The 20,165-nt window shown below is 43.6% G+C and overlaps 2 protein-coding genes across 3 annotated transcripts; both read right to left on the bottom strand.

The window, feature by feature from the left end:
- Positions 1 to 5,847: 5,847 nt before the first annotated feature.
- Positions 5,848 to 19,484, bottom strand: LOC119661437 (general odorant-binding protein 66-like). 2 transcript variants are annotated; one of them, XM_038070783.1, is made up of 6 exons: positions 19,347 to 19,484; positions 19,225 to 19,272; positions 19,067 to 19,162; positions 18,782 to 18,935; positions 18,524 to 18,722; positions 5,848 to 5,862 (listed from the first exon to the last, which is right to left on the bottom strand). In XM_038070783.1, the coding sequence occupies exons 1-5, from the start codon at positions 19,386 to 19,388 to the stop codon at positions 18,526 to 18,528; spliced, it is 537 nt and encodes a 178-aa protein (XP_037926711.1). In that variant the 5' UTR covers positions 19,389 to 19,484; the 3' UTR covers positions 5,848 to 5,862; positions 18,524 to 18,525. The 2 variants fall into 2 exon arrangements, with proteins under 2 accessions (XP_037926711.1, XP_037926710.1); XM_038070782.1 differs by lacking the exon at positions 5,848 to 5,862 and having other exon boundaries at positions 18,483 to 18,722.
- Positions 10,136 to 11,015, bottom strand: LOC119661438 (general odorant-binding protein 66-like). The gene is made up of 5 exons (XM_038070784.1): positions 10,971 to 11,015; positions 10,853 to 10,900; positions 10,691 to 10,786; positions 10,407 to 10,560; positions 10,136 to 10,347 (listed from the first exon to the last, which is right to left on the bottom strand). Exons 1-5 carry the CDS (start codon positions 11,010 to 11,012, stop codon positions 10,151 to 10,153), a joined length of 537 nt encoding a protein of 178 aa, XP_037926712.1. The 5' UTR covers positions 11,013 to 11,015; the 3' UTR covers positions 10,136 to 10,150.
- Positions 19,485 to 20,165: the final 681 nt, after the last annotated feature.

Raw genomic sequence — 20,165 nt, 5'->3', positions numbered from 1 at the left:
CGCCTGTATTAGAATCGGGAATCATATCATCACTTCCAAGCCGACCATCAAATACTTGGGTGTGGTGATAGACAAGAAGCTTAGCTATAAGCAACACGTACAGTGCGTTTGTGATAAATCGTCCACTGCGAGTATGGCTCTGGCGAGGATGATGCCGAACGTGGGAGGGCTACGGCATACCTCTAGGTTGCTTATGGCCAGGGTAGTGACCTGAATCATGCTCTATGCGACCCCAGTTTGGAGGGAGGAGTTGCAAATGTCAGTTAACACTAGCAAACTGAATACAGTCTACAGGAGGACAGCTCTGAGGGTGTGCTCAGCCTTCAGGACTGTCTCAGATGATGCAGCATTCGTCTTCTCTGGAATGATGCCGATTGACATCTTGGCAGATAAAATGGCGAATATATACCATGCGAAGCCAATCTCTCCCTTATTGCAGACGAAGAACGCTGAAAGGGAGAGATCCATAAATAGATGGAAAGAGCGGTGGGAACGCTCGGGAAAGGGTCGTTGGACTCACAGGCTCATTCCTGCGATCAAGGAGTGGTTGGAGAGACGATACGGTGAGATTAATTATAATCTCACCCAGTTTCTCACGGGACATGAAGGATATCTTCAATACCTGCACAGGTTTAAATTGGAGACCTCACCCGACTGTCCAAATTGTGATGGAGTCCCAGAGGACCCAGAGCATGTATTCTTCCACTGTCCGAGATTTGTGGAAGAAAGAAGGAATCTAGAGGAGACTCTAGGAGAGGTGCTGGTACCAGAAAATCTGGTGCCGAAAATACTAGCACATCAAGAGAATTGGGATGCGGTCAACTCCATGATCGCATCGATTCAAGATAAATTGCGAAAGGCAGAGGAAAGCAGAAAAGCACGGTCACGTGCGCCGCGTATAGAAGAAAGGCGACTAAGCTAGAATTAGCTGACTCCGCCCCATGATGTAATACCTTATGGTGGTTCCGCGGGGCAAGGAGGGAGTTGGGAGTGGTTTTAGTGGGTAAAAATCCCACACGCTGGTGTGTCCAGACCAGTGTCTTTTGAAGATTTCCACCTGCTCAAAAAAAAGAAAGACCCTGTAAGGAGTTGTCAGATCTCCCATCAGGCGCGACTACAGTTGACGGATAGGAGCATACCTATTGATGTGTAAATATGTGTTCATGCACTTCCTTTTCTAACTTTGTATGGGCTAGTGTTTGCTCATCTCTGACGCGTGGACCAAAATCGCTATGGGAAGGATATCCGGAGCATAAAACCACCATGGATGACGAGAGAAGGAGGAAACTTACGGCGCAGGGAATCGAACCCCAACACCGGTAGCTTTTGGGAGTGAACAAGCCGGCTCCCGGTCGTCGTCCCTCGACCGCAGTGCCTCGGAGGTGGATAACTTGGCCACCTTGGCATATAATGCAACAAGTGAATTAGATCTGGAGAAGAAGGTATTCAAGCGAAGTACGACCTTACCGAGAACACCGGTAACAAGACCAAACATAGATGAACTGAAGGCTGAAGATTGGACCACTAAAACTGTGATAACACCCACCGCATATGTTCAAGATGCGCGGCAGCAGGAAGTAAAGGGTAAGGACAGGCAAGGTTAACAAACGCCAGAAATGAAGGAGCATATAAAAGGAGTGTCCGAGTGTAACCAATGCAAGCACACGTGCACCTAACCATAAAGAATATGATGAGGGCTATTAGAGTCCTCTATAATAGATCACAGATGGAGGAAAAGAATACTAAGGATACCCGAACCCTGCTGTGCCAACAGTTTCACGGGCGACCCAAGTGATGCCTAACCGTACTTCGAATGAATCACGCGAAATAAGCGTGTACGCGAAAAATAGGGGGATCCTCTAAATAATCAGCAGGCGCCTAAGAGAAAAAAGGCGGACAGGCAATTCTGAAGATCAGCACAAATACCTCAGAAGGAGGAAAGCATACAGTGAATGTGGGAAAGTCAGCCAGCGTTGCGAAACCCAAGACGAGTGAAAACGATGGATGACTATTATCACCAGTAAGGATAATCTCCCCTACGCGGAGACACTCAGAAAAGCCAAAGCTGATTCCGACCTAAAAGATCTGAGCGGAAATGTGTACAGAATCCGAAGAACTCAAAAAACGGATATCATATTCGAACTGAAAAGATCCAGTGTAGGCATTCAAGTCAAAAATTCACTTGGGAGAATGCGGCGGTGCGTGCCGCAAAACATAAGATCTACATACAGTGTAAGGATCTCGATGAAGTAACATCGAAAGCAGCTGCACCATTTTTTAAAAGACTTTAAAGCCCCCTAGTATAGCAAAGCCAGGGTAAAACTGTACACGACTATAAGAGAATTTGGTATCCCGACGAAATTGATAAGACTGACGAGGCTGGCCCTGAACAATGTGCGAGGCCAGATAAAAGCAGCAGGATCACATTCGACATCAATAACGGTCTACGACCCTATCATGCGTCCTTTTTAACCAGGCCCTGAAGAAAGTGATTCACAATGCCGATGTAAGTGACGTTATACTTTCCCCAATAGAAGGCCCAACTGCTGGTGGGATAGTGAATTGTTAGATCTTCGGTCGGCGTGCCATTGGATCAGACGAGAGGCTCAGAGAGCAAAGGGTAGAATTGAACACGAGGTGAGACAGCGACTTTGCCGGAAGCCCGAAGAAACTGGAAGTTGGCTCTACAGCGAAGCAAAAGGGACTGATTCAAGCAGCTCTGCGCAGAGGCGAATATAGACCTATGGGGAAGCGTCTACAAGATTGTGATGCGGAGATTTAGAGGTCAGGCAGCTCCATAAATTACATGTCCCGATCTCCCACTAAAAATCGTTCAGGGTTTGTTCCCTCAGGAGAACACAAGGGGTTACAGTCTGCAGACATCTTTAGATGTGGCTGTAATACCCCCAGTAACGACTGAAGAAGTACTGGAGATTTGCGGTTGACTGAGAGACAACAAAACGCCCGGCATCGACGGCATACCAAACAAAATCCTTAAGCTGGCCATTAAGTCGAGGTCAGACATATTCGTAGAGTTTTTTGAAGCATACTTAGCGAATTGGATCTTTCCTAGGACATAGAAAAAACAAAGGTTAGTGTTGTTACCTAAACCTGGTAAGCCTCCAGGTAAACCATCTTCCTACACGCCTATATATCCTTTGGACACTATGGGGAAAATGTTAGAGAGAATAATCTACAACAGATTGCTCCTGGCTGTAGAAAGTCTGGGAGGCTTATCAGACCTACAATTGCGTTTCCGTACGCTCAGATCAACGGTCGACACTATCAAACTGGTCGCTAGTTTAGTTGAAAATGTAATGCACAGAAGGGATGGCACTAGCAAGTATTGTGCTGTGATTACCCTTGACGTGCATTCAACTGTGCCTGGTGGAACCTTATAAGGAAATCATTGTTGGTGATTGGTGTACCCAGTTACTTAACTGCGCTAGTCCATAGCTACTTAACAGATAGACACAGCCAATGGAACCACAGAATACATTGTCTCATTGTTGTTGTGTTAGGACCACTATTGTGGAACATCATGTATAATTATGCCCTCAATGTCCCAATTGCTAGCAGGGCCACAATAGTAGGTTACGTCAACGACATAGCGGTGATTGTTGTTGCAAAAGATCTGGGGGATATGGAATTATATTTATACGAGAGGTGGCTGAAAGATACAGGTCTTGTACTCGCGGAGGTGAAAACATAGGCGGTGCTTATCACGAAGCGGCGTAAGGAAACCACCACCCGTATCAGAATTGGGAAGCACATCTTCGCTTCAAAGCCAGTAATTAAATACCCTGGAGTGATGATAGATGCTAGGTTGAATTTCAAGCAGCACTTGTAATACATTTGCGCCAATGCGTCCAATGTTAGCATGGATCTGACAAAGGTGATGCCAAATCTTGCCCGCAATGCACTCGTAGACTGATTATAGCTAGAGTGGTGAGGTCTACACTGCTTTACGCAGCACCAATTTGGTCAACTGCATTGCATACCGCATGCAATGATCAAAAGATCAGTACGGTGGATAGAAATACCGCCCTAAGGGTGTGCTGTGGTTATAGAAGCATCTCGAATGAAGCGGCCTATGCAGTAGCCGGAATTATGCCGATCGACATTTTGGCCGATAAGTTGGCTCGTATCTATGATGGACCCAATTCTTCCTCTGATCGGCAAATGAAAAATGCCGAAAGGAAGGAATCCTTAAGCAACGGTGCCAATAGGCGAAAAAGGGTCAATGGACCCACAGATTGTTTCCCACCATCAAGGTGTGGACGCAGAAAACGCATGGTAAAATAACCTATGATCTCCCGCAGTTTCTCACGGGGACATGGCAGTTACCGTAAATACCTCTATAGGTTTAAACTGGACACTTCACCCAACTGTACCTCCTGCGATGGTATTTCAGAGGACCCGGAGCCTGTTTTCTTCCGTTGCCCTAGATTCGGTGAGAAAAAGAAGAGTCTGGAGGAGACATTGGAAGTGACATTAACACCGGAAAATATAATTGCAAAAATGCTTGCAGGCCAGGAGAGCTGGAATGCAGTGAACAACATGATAGGGCGGATTCAGTTCAGATTAAGAGAGGCAGAGGAGACGAGAAAGGCGCGGTTACGAATGCAATCGACGGGCAAAGGGAGAGGCTAGAGCCATGTCCACCCGGCGATGAAAAACTTTGTGGTGGTTGAGCGGAGAAGAGAACAGGAGTTAAGGAGTAAAAATCCCATACGCTGGAACATGAGTACCAGGGTCTTTGGAAGACTTCCACCTCTGGAAAAAAAGGATAGACAGGAAACCGATTTTAATAGGGTTTTGTCTTACACAAAACCTTAAAAACGTCCTACCATAAGGTCAGAACTTACTTATTGTACAAAACAATGATTTTGCCAGTCCTTATGTATTCCTCAGAGGTCCTTCGCAAGAAAAATTGCAAACTTTTAGCCGCCTTTGAAAGAAGAATCCTCCGAAGAATTTTTGGCCCCCTACATGACGATGGGCGATTCCGTAACCTATATAACGACGAAGTTTATGAGTGATACAATGACCGTCTGGTTGGACTGGACTGATTGTGTATAAAACCCGGCTCAATGGTTTGAGGTGGGCGGGTCACCTAAGCTTTACGGGCGAGTATGAACCAGCCCGGAAAGTATATGAGGGCAATATCTGTGGTAGAAAAAGAAGAGGAAGCAGACCCAGCGTGGAATAGAGCGATGGCGCAGACCTGGAATCCTGACAACTTTCGAGGATATCGATTTGACGGCGCAAAACCAGAATGCTTGCGGTGCCTTATTAAGGCAGGTTTAGACCGGATACCGGTTGTTGCGCCGTAGAAGATGAAAATGAATTGCAATTGGAAATTCAACCCTGTATTTAGTTCCGAACTGGACGATCCAATACAGAATTTCACCAATTTCGTCGCCGAAAAGCCATCAGCCATTTATCCGCAATAGCTCCCGGTCCGAGTTTCGAATGGTCATGAATCTTTATTTTCGGCTTCGTGTTTGTTCCCCTACTGAAGACTTATCACTTACGCGATGTAGCTGAACCACAGTCTCATTGAAAATCAAAAGAGGAAAAACCCTAAAAAGGAAGGGGAGACTGTGTAAATGTCCTATGCTCCCCATAAGAGTGAACAGGAGTAAAACTACAGCGGTCTACTCACCTCTTTTATCAATGCTCCTGCCAGGATTTTTGATAATTTCACCACGAGATTGTAGGGAATGATAGTACTTTGGTACTTTTCATTATTTCAAATTGTCAAACCATTTATAGTTGTAATATCCAATCAAATTTAATTTCAACATGATATGTTCTGTGAAACACATTAACCAAAAGTGCAATTCTTAACAAGTTTAAGTTCATTGCTTATGATGCATTGGGCAAGACTTCATAAATTCCCTAGCACGATTGCAATCGTCAGTATTTTGCCAACCTGATGCTGGGTAATTAACCATTTTTTCAACAAAAATGCAGACTCCATATATTGCAGGCACAGGGTTGCATTTATCAGCGCCTTCAGGGTTATGCTCCATTATTTTCGCCATTTTAGTGCGAACTGCAAAAGTTCTCTTGTAATCTCCCGTCTACTCAAAGAAAATGGAGAAAACTACGTACCAGTTTCGTCGCATGTTTCAACCGGGGTATTTCACCGCCGGCTTCGACAAGAACATTGTTTCACCAACCTCAATAGGGGGGACTGTGAGAACCCTCTCCTAGATCAGGACATCGACTTCGGTTTTCTCCAGAGCCAGGAAGAATCCAGATTTAGCCATCCATCTGCTTACTCGCCGCATGACGCAGGGTGCGCTGAGTTTGCTCAACCGTACCTGAGCACCACCATCCTTGTACCCGACCCAATGGAATTCATCACCCATCTCGAGTCATAGAAAGCTGTCGTATAAGACGTTCCAAAGGTCCTGACCAAGGATAGACCCCTGGCCGCCCCCGATGTCACCTGCATTTTAGGCTGTTCTTCCCGGGCTTCGTAGAACATAGCACGGTTCTATAAATAATCCTTCAATATCTGCAAGAGGTAGCCTGCAACATGGAAACGATTTTCCAATGTCTCATGTGTCAGCACCACCCAGAATTTAAGGCGTTTCTTTCATCTAGGGGCACAAAGAGCATCAATCGCTCACAGTTTGAATTGCGGGCCTCAGCCAATTTCACCGTTGGACAACCTCCTCAATCGCATCAATTGTGGATCGTCCTGTTGTAAAATCCTATTGTGCTGGTGGGTAATCTCCGCAGCACGTATCAGCTTGATGAACTTCTCAAGCAACTCCTTGCTGTGCCTAACATACTGAGCGGACGATACGAAGACGGCACGGACAGGTCTCGCCGACTTTCAGCGGGAGGGGAAAAACTAAAGCTGTCAAACATGCGTAGAATGCCAATCCTGGTGTTTTTTATCTTTAATGGACAAGGCCGCCTTCTCTAGTTCCTTTACAGTGAAGAGCGGGCATTCTTCAGTACTCCTACCTTCATCCAGCGCCAGGTTGATTTTGGGAGGGCAGAAAAGAGGGCCCCCACAATTCCTTCACCGCGCGTCTTGACCTGTTGCATGCTGAGCAATCCGCCGAAGTGTGAGGCAATTCCCGCGTAGGCTTACAATTTTAGCCGTCCACCAATAAGCAGATAACTTCCCAAGACGCAGTTTCATTTTGTTAGTCGTTGCATTATGTTACAGGCTGCCGTGATAAGGCTCAGTGTTGAATGAAATGTTATATATTATATCTTATATATTGTATCTTCTGTCTGCACCTGGGTTTTGTTGCTCATCTGTCCCTCTAGAAAAAACTGCGGTAAGTTATCTGTAACACAATGTGCTTTTGTCCTGCCTTTTGCAAACCCTTGTCTTATGTCCGCATGCCCAGCACTTAAAACAGCGGGTTCGAACTGTCATTCGCCTTATTTTACAAATGATCCACCGGTTTTTTTATTTTCAATGAAGAAATTGGCTTACTGTCTTCTCAGGGACAGTGACAATGGTTAATTTTGTTCCTCTGGAGTTGACAGATGTTACTCTCACCTTAAAGTTGTTCACATCTGTGTAATTCCGTTTTATAGCTTCCTTCACCTCTTTTGTCTTAGTGAGACAATCCAGATCCCTTATTTCAAGGGTGCATATAGTTTCTAGGGTGGAAACTACTGCTTTCGCGCCTCGAATGCTCTGAACTGTCTCGCAAAACGTACTATTTTTTCTGGTCGTCAACCCAAGCTCGACAAGTATATCGCCGGATAGATTTAATATCTACTCCAACATCTTCTGGTTTGGCGTTGTTGGGGACTTCCCGAAGAAATTCCGCGAAAAATCTCCCTTTGTTCGACTTAATGAGAATGGCCTCCGACCGTGGTTTGCCCCTTGTATTTTTCTTTGGCTGCTTCGCTGCTGCTTCGTCCGTTTGGTTACCCCCACAGAATTCTTCTCGCTGCGTCCTTGCCGGAAGATCCACATTGTTTTTCCCTAGCCTCCATTTGTCGATTGTTTACTCCCCCCCCCCCCCTGATGGGCTGAGAGCAATGCGTTTTGCGCAAATAGGGACTCCATTGGCAATATGGTTTTTCTCCAGTTCCTCTTTGCCTCTCTTCCAGAAGTTTTGCTGCCCGGACTCTTCGCCTCTACGGTGTCACTCCCTTTTTCACTGCCAGTCGCCTTCGCTACTGGACCACCCAGCAACTTTGCCCAGTGTATCAGAGCCGGTTTGGACAAGGATCATTATGATCGGCCATTGTGGTGGATCATAATGATCCTTAATAATGATTATATGAAAGATTAAACGTTGATAGCTTGTAAGCTCCTACTGAGGCAGTTGCTTACGGCCGATATTTCCGAAAACGTTTGCTGATAATGCGATCATGCAAAGTGCTCCTTTAAACCATAAAACGGCATCGTAGAACCTTCAAGAGCATCTGGAAGGTGGTTGATACCGGCTGGCATGATGAGGAAGTACAGTTTGCACATTGATTCACGTTAAACAGCAGACATGTCATTTGCACATTGATTTCACCTTGAACAGCAGACATGTCATTCTACCGGTCTCAATGGCATATACGACATGTAGTATATATCGAGACCAAATATCCTGATCTTATTCACTTAGACAAAAGTTTCATCATATGGAAAACGTCTAAAATCCCTTTGATATTTGAAATGCTATCAAGACTCCTTCTTTTTCTTCGGCCTTTGTCCTGTTCTGATGCTGGCTCGGTACGTCTTGAACGGTTGCGCCATTTTCCTGTGTTCAAGGCCTAGTCTGAATGGAGTTGCAAGGCATTCAAATCACAACTCTGCTTATCGAGGCACCGTTGTTCAGGCCGGCCTCCAGATCATTTCCCATCGACTTTGATATTCAGACCAATTTTGGCAGATGAATTCTCATTAGCGCGAATTACGTGACCATGCCATCGACAACGCCTCCCTTGCAATAAACCGATCACGGATAAACCCATTTTTCATGTGATCACAGCGCGTTACACCTCTGGTCCAAAGCAGCATTTTCGTCTCAATTACCATGAGGTGCCGTTCATTGCCTTTTTCAGTCGGTCAACACTCAGAAGCATACAGAGTGACAGGGCGAACGACACTCCCGAAAACTTTGGATTTGAGACGTTCGCTGATAGGTCAAAGACAACGAACACCCGTTGTGGAACACCACTTCACCAAGGTTGCACTGATATTATTCGACATCAACAACATCTCAGACAAGGCGATGCCCTCCCATGCGAAGTAAATCCGAAATTACTCGTAGACTTGGATTTTTGGCTGCGTTGGAGAAAAGAATCCTCTGAAGATTTTTTGGCCACCTACAAAAGGATGGACGATTTCGTAGTCTACATAACGACGAAACTTATACGCGATAACATAACCGCCTGGTAGTGGAGAAAATCCAGCTCAATAGGTTGAGGATGAGCCAGCGCTGAAAGTCTATAAGGGCAACGTCTATCGTAGAAAAAGAAGACGAGGCGGACCCTTGAGCGATGGTGTAAGCCAAGACACCAGAAAGCTGTTAAGGATATCGAATTGGAGGACCTCGGCACGAAAACAGAATACCTGAAGTTCTTTAGTAAGGCAGGCCTAGATAATGATGAATCGCAATTGAAAATTTAACCTTGTGTTGTGTACCAAAATTAAGTCCTGTATCACAAGCAGGACGATCTAGCACAGAATTTCACCGAGTTCGTCTTCGAAAAACCATCATTCATTTATCCGCAGTAGATCCCTGGTTCGAGTTCCGAATGGTCATGAATCTTTATTTTCGGCTTGGTGTTTGTTCCCCTACTGAAGACTTATCACTTACGCAATGTGGTTGAACCATAGTCTCATTGAAAATGAAATGAGGAAAAACTTTAAAAAGGAAGAGGAGACTGTCTGGATGTCCTATGCTCCCCACAAGAGTGAACAGGAGTAAAATTACAGCACTCTACTCACCTCTTTTATAAATGCTCCTACCAGGATTTTTGAGTCACATAATTTGACCACGAGATTGTAGAGAATGAGAGTACTTAGCGTTTTTTGGTATTTTTCATTATTTCAAATTGTCAAACCATTTATAGTTGTAATATTCAATCAAATTTAATTTCAACATGATATGTTCTGTAAAAAACACATTAACGGAAAGTGTAAGTTTCAACAAGTTTAAATTCAATGTTTATGGTGCATTGGACAAGACTTCATAAATTCGCTAGCACGATTGCAATCGTCAGTATTTTGCCAACCTGATGCTGGGCAATTAACCATTGTTTCAACAAAAATACAGAATCCATATATTGCAGGCACAGGGTTGCATTTATCAGCGCCTTCAGGTTTATGCTCCATTATTTTCGCCATTTTATTGCGAACTGCAAAAGTTCTCCTGTAATCTCTCGTCTACTCAAAGAAAATGGAGAAAACTACGTACCAGTTTCTTCGCATTTTTCAACCGCTTTTGTGATCACTGGAATGAAATCAGGCATTTCCTTATACATTTCTCCTAGTATTGAAGAAATTTTATCTTTCTGAATGACACCGTTTACAGAGATTCGTGTTTCATTGAAGACGCATTCGCCATGACACTAGGAAGATGAGATTTAATTAAAATAATTCAAGGAATCGGAAATAGGAGAGTAAAATTTAAAAGTAAATTTGAGAAACGTAAAAATAATTAAATATATACATGTAAAATATTCGTCCTAGATTACTCACGAAGTTCGGCTCGCCTTTTTGGAAGGGAAATTTCTCGTTACACTTTGCCATAACGTCCTTAAACGGAGCAGGTTCCGCACAACAATTCATAAAATCCTTTTAAATAAAAAAGGGTCAGATAACTAACTAGGAAAATGGGAATTTCTTTTAAAATATTCTCACTTCTTTCTTGGGTCGTTGAGAACAGTCCGGGTCGGCCAAACATTGTACCTTAAAATCAAAGGAACCATTGCTATTGGGAACTAGAAAGTGAAATTTATTCAACTATCACAAAACTCACTGCGAAAACACACACGAGGAATGCAGATAGATTTCGGTACATGATTAGATTTCAAAATTCAGAACAGATTAGTTGGATCTACCAAAGTGCTCCCGTTTATATCTATCTAAACTGGGTATGAGCTCGTGCAACTTTAACTAGTTGAATGAAATTAACTTTTTTCTGTTGACACCTAGCTTTTTATGTTTATCACATCGGAAGGTTTTAATGATTTAGACAGCACAATTGGATAATGAATCATTATTTGGGTAGATGGGCAGGAAAATTTGTTTGCATTAAAGACTTGACTTTTTAAAAAATATTGCCGAAAATGGCAAATATTTCAGCGCTTTAGTGTCTGTGTGTTAGAAAAAAATAATTTGATCATATCCTTTTTCCAAATGTTCTGTCTCTTTCTGCGTGTCTACCAGTTCCCAAAATTTTGGCAGCTTTCTAATCTAATCTAATCTAAATTTCCAATTTCCCATGTGCTGCCATCTGTCTAAAGTACATACTTAACATCATACTAAAGGTCGAAACATTTCCCAGAAATTGGAGGTTGAAATTTGAAATTTATCGCTAAGATTCAATTCGACACTTTCGACGTTGTGTCTTTTGTGCATTATCTCAAATGTTACTACTCCCGGATCATTTCATTGGGTTCCAGGGCTACTAAGAAGAAACATTGCGTAATAGAATCAACAGAGCATATGAGGTTTTGAAATCTTCTAGATTACAGATTTTTCAAATCTACCGCGTTTCATTTTGCTCATACGGTCAAACCAGCACAGAGAGAACCTTGGACGCCCGCGATCACTACAGCAAAATCCACCTCTGTTACATTTTATTCGTCAGTTATGGTTGGAGAGCGGCCAAAGAAATTTGAAATCAATTGTCTTAATGGTACATCCAGCTGTTTCAACGAAAGCAATAGCATTACAAAAATGTAAGGTGAAACTATTTTCAGAACTGAGTGAGGGGAACTTTATGGTAGTGGTGCACGAGATGAAAATTAAAGAATTTAATTTTCAAAAGTGTGTCCGGATAGCTGAGTGGTTAGAGCGCAAGGCTGTCGTACGGAAGGTCGCGGTTCAAATCTCGCTGGTGGCAGTGGAATTTGTATCGTGATTTGACGTCGGATACCAGTCGACTCAGCTGTGAATGAATACCTGAGTCAAATCATGGTAATAATCTCGGGCGAGCGCAATGCTGACCACATTGCCTCCTAGTGTACCGTTACGGTCTTGAATGAAGTGCTCTAACACACTTCAAGGCCCTGATCCAACATGGATTGTTGCGCCAACGATTATTATTAATTTTCAAAATACGAGGAGCATTCAATAAGTATTTAGATAATACAAGAGATGGCAACGAAAACTGATTTCAACCAATAAGTAAACACATATTTCAAAGGCTTAATACTGAAAGATATAGGGAAAGAGATGGAGAGATGATTAGGGCGAAAGCTATGCCACAACTGCCCCTGTCTTTCTGCTTTGAATAAATGAATTTACAAGCGAGTGGATATGATAATTTCCGAAAAGATTGACAAAATCTACGATATGGTTTTCAATGTTCGACGAATTAAGTTGCGGGTAATGTTTGATCTCACAGGTACAGGTGTCACACGGAACATCATTGTGAATGCTTCCCTATACCATGCATAGAATAGACGTCACTAACCATCATCATCAAGTAAGTATCAAGTAATTGAAAAACGTCAAGCATATGCAATGCTTTTCTTCTACCATACAAATTCAAACAATTGGCCGCAAGACGAACATTCTGCATGATTTGTTCTTGTGCAGTGTATAGTGTTTTCGAAAAAAAATGCTGTCAGCAGAGAATAAACGCAATTCTATAACAGACTCTGAGGAAGCATCGGCGTATTTCCATCAGAATCGTCTGTTTCTGCATCGATATATTACTGCTGGACGAAACGTAGAATCACTGTTACACTCAGGAGACAAATAAATGGTTAAAACGTGGGTTATTAGAGATATGGGTGGTCCGACGAAGGCAAGAGCGGTGAATTCGGCGGGCAGGGTTACGGTTACAGTTTAGGAAAATTAGGAAAACGCTTGGCGAAATGTATAGAGCTGAAAGAAGATCATGCTGAAAAACGGAAAATCCTCGTGAATTTCCTTGTGAAGTGATTTACACAGAAAAGTATTTTAATTTTTAATCGCAAAAAGATGGCAACCATCACGCACATTATCGACATACCAGTGTAACATCGCAAACAAGTATCGGCGATAAACCCTTTCCCTTCAACTTTCACCCTGCCCACGGGCAGTTGATGATTACGCTGCTCTTCAACTTACTCCCGGCCCAACCCTTCTCCTCCGTCCCTTATGATTGGAGAATACGTCTCTGAACAAGAGCCCTAGGAAGAACAAGCTCAAGATCGCAAATTATAACCATTGTGCCTGCAGAATGCATCTCTGAGCCTGAGCTTTGAAAAACCAGGCATATCCTCTAAACGCAAGTCTAGATCAGCTAGGCATAGACACCGCCATGAGCGATCCTGGATTGTGGGTAGAGACGGGAGCATATCATGTGCAACTGCCCGGCCTCCTCTGAAGATATCTCGCATTTTTCTGGTTGGTGGATGGTGGCGGCTTCAGCTTCAACATTTTCTCCTTGAGCAGACACAGCAAACCGGGGGTGTTGAGTGTCGAATTACTATCGAGTACAGAGTCGCTCAGGAGTCTCAGGTTTTCCCCGCATATCAGCTCCACTGGACGTAGCAAATTATTCACGATTGGCTGTCCGGAGATGAAGTAGAACGAATCGCAAGGTCGTTTTTGGGTCATTATAGCGGCTTTCAGCGTCATGTGCCATCTTCCTATTAGATTGCAAGTGGTACAAGGTTATCCGGTGGTGTTTGAAGTTAAAGACTTTGTCTAACTCCAAGAAAAGGAAAGACTCGGTCTGCATCCCCTGATAAGTGATTATAATTGCCGGCACACCGGAATCCACTCCTAAAGGTCTCGGCGCAAGGTGGTGCAGAAATATCTTTCACTACCATAGCGTAAACCAATCATCGATGATTGTAAGAGAACACATGAAACCGTACGAGTACGAGCTTCTGGGGTAATGAATGCCCCTTAGAAAAGAGCTTAATATCATGCTTAACAGGCTCAGCAAGACTAGGCTTGGTTGCAATCTTGCGGTATTTTTGAAGAAGTGTGCGAATTCGTGGGTCGATAACGTCATCAAAAACGATAGAAAGAGTGGTGGACGCACATGATGAAAAACTTCCTGATGACCTAAGGGAAGTTGTGGGGTCAATGAGAAAACTGTTATGTAGATTCACTAGTAATCCAAAGTAGTACAGGAAATCCACTCCCAAGGTGAGAACACTGATATCCGCGATAATGAAGCGCTAAGAAAGCGCTTGTTGAAGGCCTAGACTCAAACCTACCAGCCTGCAGCATACGTTCGGATTGATGAGGAATTTGCTAACAACCTACTACCCGATTGTCCATTTAGGGAGGCAGATCTACACCTTCATCTAGTCCTACATCCCGAACGCAATGCAATTCAGAAACGGTGGCTGTTAATGCTACCCCCATCTGTCGCAAGTGGGGTTACCTGGTTTGATGTACGTGAGACACCTTGCCAACTACGGGTCGTGCGTGGACCTCATGGATTTTCCCCCCGGTGGCGGTTAACGCGTCCAAAGACCCCGATTGCGCACTTGCTGAGATGGCATGTGTGCTCTCCGGAAGCCTCTAGAACCTCAAAAACTGTTACAGTTCGGTGTCGACTTTGTCATTACCCACCTGCTTCATTGCACACAGCAGTTAGCTTGGCACACGGTCACCTAGCGTTTTCTCTGTCATTATGTGGATAACTTTGCCCGTCTCACTTACTGAAAGGAGCTTTATGACCTGTTCCTTTGGACTTTTGTAGAAGCAGCCCTCAAGAAAGCCGGTGACAAGCTCAATAGTCTCCTCATCTAGCCCGGCTAGCACGTGGTTGAAGCTAGCGGCGTCCACTGTGATACGTCCAAAGCGAATTGAGTCTCGAGCTGGTGGAACCATGCTGCGTGACTCCAACGCGGTACCCATACGGCCAGGACATTTGTTTAGGGATCTGACTCTAATTATCTGTAGATATACTGAACGGAAACAAACAACCCATAAAGATCAACAACACACAGGCGGGGCGAGTGCAGAAAGGAGCAGAAAAAAGGAGCGGAGGAAAAGGGTCTCGGTATAAAATGACCCCGTTGATTGTCAAAAATAGTAGTTGGTATGTAACTTTGCAGCGATATAACAGTTGCTTATTTTCATACATAAATTATCACATGGGGTAGATATCGCGAGATGAATCACTGGAGCCAATTAATTCCATAGTATCCTCCTCCTTCTCATACTCGCTCGATTGCGAAATGCGGATTTGGTTAAGCTACTCCAAGGAAGATATCTTCGCGAACCGGCTCAGCGCTAGCTTCGAAATCGTATCATCCCAATCAAACCGTTCCTTCCGCAACTTGTGAATAACTATTTACAGCTTCATGGTAACAAGGGGCAGTAATTTAATGAAATCGTACGGGGAAATTGTGGTTCTTAACAACCTTCATTTGGTAAGCGCTGTACATGGACTCTACTTTATGCTATACTGAAAATAGTCCTTTCAAAATTGAACCCGAGAATTTTTAGGTAAGAACACCTTCTAAGGATCTACATAGGCAACATGTCGTGCTTTATATATAATCTTATATATAATCCGCCATTTAGTCAGCAAATTTATTTGATCCTTTGGTATCAATAGAATTTGACAATATATTTTAGTTTTGTCGCTGGAGAAAAAATGTTCAAACTTGTGCATAAGAGTGACTACGTCAAGAATATGAGTTTGCCCCTTGCAACCAAGGCCAATCCTCGGACTTAGGGTAGCTCCATTTTAACTCTAAAAACAAATATGATAGGCGGTTGGATCCGTTGCACATTTTCAAGGGCAAGACAATCACAGTTACGGGAGGGTGACCAGATCACGGAGCAGTACTCGAGAGTTTTCCTCATGGGGGAATTGAAGAGCGCTAAGGAGGGTTGGATGGAGTCAAAATCAGAGGAGGAGCGAAGAATAAAGCCTGACAATTCTGCTGCTCGATTGGTGACTTCGAGGCAGTGGGTGCCAAAGCGGAGCTTATTGTCGAAAGTGACTCCGAGGTCTTGAGTCGAATTTACGGGAGAAGGAGCGGGAAGTGCAGCCGTCAAAAGATACGTGGCACAATTGGTTGGAAAGGTAAGAGGCAAGCCATAAAACAAGTGGTATGGGAACGCTTAGAGACGAGAGTTTGGATAGATGTACCTTGTGATTTACAGTGTCGAAGGCTTTACCGAAGTCAGTGTAAATGGTATGTACTTCTTGCGTGAATTTAGACATTTGGCGACAAAGTTGTTAAAATCAAGAAGGTTGGAGGCAGTGGACCTACACTTAACAAAACCGTGTTGCTCTTTCACTACGTGGTGGCCAAAGTGGACAGACAACCAGTCGCTGACATATCTTTCCAGGATTTTGGAATAGGAGGAGAGGAGAGAAATGGGGCGGTAATTCTCGGCAAGCGTAAGATCGCCACGGGGATGATGAGAGCCCCTTTCCTCAAGCCGGTAAAATGATTCTCTTCGGGACTTTTGTTGAAAATAAGAAATAGAGGAATAGAGATGGATAGTTTTGAGCAAAAAGAGGTTTGGAAGACCATGGTAGCCAGGTCCGACATTGGCATCAAGTTTTCCAATGACAAGGAGAGGGGTAAGAAGGGCAATGGTAGGCGATGCGGGACAGGTTACATGCACTGTCAGAAGGGATTCGAAAGAAGGAGGGGGAACATAGACTGAAGAGCGTAGCGGCGGAGTAAATCACAAGATAGTTGAGATAGAGAATTCAGGAAAAGGTAACTTTGAGCGTGCAGCCCAGACTGCTCAGCGCGCTATTGTACTGCCACTTGAGGATGCTGCCACTTAGCACAAGACCCTAATGACCGCTTGGCGGTGGGTCAGATGGCTATGGTACGCTTGGAACTCGGATTATGTTCCAACCAACGACAGGCTTCCAGTATTGTTAGTATTTCGGCTTAGAATACAGTAGAGAATCCTGGGAGACCATACGACTCGGCTACGTTCTGTGTATTCGAGAAAACTCCCGTTCCGACGCCACAGACCATTTTTGATCCATCGGCGAAGAAGAACCAGGAGAAGATCTTCCTGGTTGGAAAGTTAACAAGTTCTTCGAGAAGTTCGACTTGCATGTGGCGTTGTCCGTAGGAAATATCCAGAGTTCCCGAGATACTCGCCTAGGATATTAACATGGCCGTAGGGTTTAGTCATCCAACAACCGGGCTCACGTATCTGACAGCACTGCAGGCCACAGCGTATTTAATGTGGCGGTCTAGAAGGAAGCAATATAGAAGTGCATTGAGAGCATCTGTCGAGCAGGCTTGCAGATTCACGCCCAGGGCCGGCTACCTCCCAATAGAAGCATACGTTAGGATAGGACGAATCATGGCAAATACATTCAGAGAACTGTCCTCGATCGCCATTTTTTTGCAAAGCTCCTCTTGAAGCCGCAGGAAGTTACATACGTTTTTTGAACCCTCAGTTCTATGTTCAATCTCCAATTTAACTTAGGATCTAGGATTGAAAAATGATAGAAAAAGAAGACGATGCAGACCGTGCCTAAGGTGGCGTAGGTCAGGACGCCAGACAGCTTTTAGGGGTATTGAATTGGTGGACCTCGGCGCAAAACCGGGATGTTTGGAATTCCTTATTAAGGGAGGCCTAGAGCGGATAGCGATTGTTACGCCGTTGGTGATGATGATGATGATCTAGGATTATACCGAGATACTTTATAATAGAGTAGTATTTCGTCTTTCACTATCAACTAGTACACCGGAGAGATGGCATCACCCTGCGGCGTATGTGTGCTCACAGCTCTATTTCCAAATCAGGCTGAATTAGCGAGGACAATATCCAATGCGTAAGATACCCTCCAATTTTATACTGGTTAGGGCTTCTTTGATATCGTTATTACTCCCTTTATATCCAGGAAAGCAGCTAGAGCATAATGCTGAATCGTGCTACATAATTACGCCGTGGAGAGTGGTTTCTGTGGATTTGCTTTGAGGTAGGCGTACTGAAATTTGGAGAAGGGCGTCTTTATCTCCGATAGCCTGGCCTCCTCCTCTGGTGCAAATTTGCCACCAGCGGCATTATCATCCGCCAACGCACACACGTAAGTGACTCCTGGCCGTCGCTGAAGGAATATCGCAGTTCGTACCTCGTCAGTCGGCTGTCGCGGCTTACCTGTTTACAGAGGTTATTTGTCGTCTAAGCAGCTTTTAGGAGGACCCCCGACGCCGAATGCTTCGGGTTAGTAGTACTATAGCTGGTAGTCTCTACATTCAGCTCGATAACAGCTGCTTCCACGCTAGAATCCACTATTCTGTCTGCCACTTTGATCCCTGCCTTTTTTTTAGTATTTTTGATTATTTTTAATTCTTTACAGTTATAATATTAAAACAAATTTAAAACATGATGACCAAGTGTAATTCTCAATAAATTTAAATTCATTGCTTATGATGCATTGGGCAAGACTTCATAAATTCCCTAGCACGATTGCAATCGTCAGTATTTTGCCAACCTGATGCTGGGCAATTAACAATTGTTTCAACAAAAATGCAGAATCCATAAACTGCAGGCACAGGGTTGCATTTATCAGCGCCTTCAGGTTTATGCTCCATTATTTTCGCCATTTTAGTGCGAACTGCAAAGGGTCTCTTATAATTTTTCCTCTACTCAAAGAAAATGGAGAAAACTACTTACCAGTTTCGTCACATTTTTCAACCGCTTTTGTGGCCACCGGAATGAAATCAGGCATTGCCTTATACATCTCCCCTAGTATTGCAGAAATTTTATCCTTCTGAATAACACCGTTTACAGAGATTCCTGTTTCATTGAAGACGCATTCGCCATGACACTAGGAAAATGAGATTTTATTAAAATAATTCAAGGAATCGGAAATAGGAGAGCAAAATTCAAAAGTGAATTTGAGAAACATAAAAGAAAATTAAATATATACATAAAAGATATTCGTCCTAGAATACTCACGAAGTTCGGCTCGCCTTTTTGAAAGGGAAATTTCTCGTTACACTTTGCCATAACGTCCTTAAACGGAGCTGGTTTCGCACAACAATTCATAAAATCCTTTTAAATAAGAAAAAGTCAGACAACTAGGAAAATGGGAATTTACTTGAAAATATTCTCACTTCTTTCTTGGGTCGTTGAGAACAGTCCGGGTCAGCCAAACATTGTACCTTAAAATCAAAGGGAACCATTGTTATCATTGGGAGCTAGAAAATGAAATTTATTCAACTATCACAAAACTCACTGCGAAAGCACACACGAGGAATACAGATAGATTTCGGAACATGATTAGATTTAAAAATTCAGAACAGATTAGTTGGGTCTACCAAATCGCTCCCATTTATATCTATCTAAACTGCGTATGAGGTCTTGCAACTTGCTTTAGTTGAGCGAAATTAACTTTTTTCGGTTGACACCCAGCTTTTTATGTTGACCATATCGAAAGGTTTTAATGATTTAGACAGCACAATTGGATAATGAATAGGAGTCATTATTTGGCTAGATGGGCAGGAAAATTTGTTTGTTTAAAGACTTAAAATTTTGAACCACAGGGTAGTTTTGAATCTTTTCAAAAAATACCGAAGAACACGCGACTATGACAGAGCTTTATTGTTTGTATCTCTTAGATATCAAAGATGTATGGGATTTATCTCTTGAAACGCTCTTTCTTCTCTCCTTCGGACACCACCTTGTTATGGTGGGGGAGCCTGTGGTAGTTCACTACTACCCTAAGATTGTCCAAAAACACATAAAGACTATAACTCTCGAAGTCGAAAGAAGTCACAGACTTCGAATCCATCCGCGACTTTGAGAAATCAGGTCGCCCCGAGGCACGAATTTTGGAGTCCTCACCAGATTCAACCGTTCCCTAACGGAAAAACCTGAGATGGACAGCCTTCTCACTCCACTTGCACTCGGTGTCTACGGCGTGGTCAGCCAGGAAGGATAGTATAGCAACTTCCCTAATGAGAAGAACTGGAAATCTAACTACGGCAAAAAAAAACCGGGAAGAACGGCTCAGCAGAAAGAAATTTCAGCCGCATGGGAGAAGGGACTACAGGGT

The sequence above is a fragment of the Hermetia illucens genome, chromosome 1 (assembly GCF_905115235.1).
Source record: "Hermetia illucens chromosome 1, iHerIll2.2.curated.20191125, whole genome shotgun sequence".
Classification (NCBI taxonomy): Eukaryota; Metazoa; Arthropoda; class Insecta; order Diptera; family Stratiomyidae; genus Hermetia; species Hermetia illucens.
This window is presented reverse-complemented; position numbering and strand designations above follow the sequence as displayed.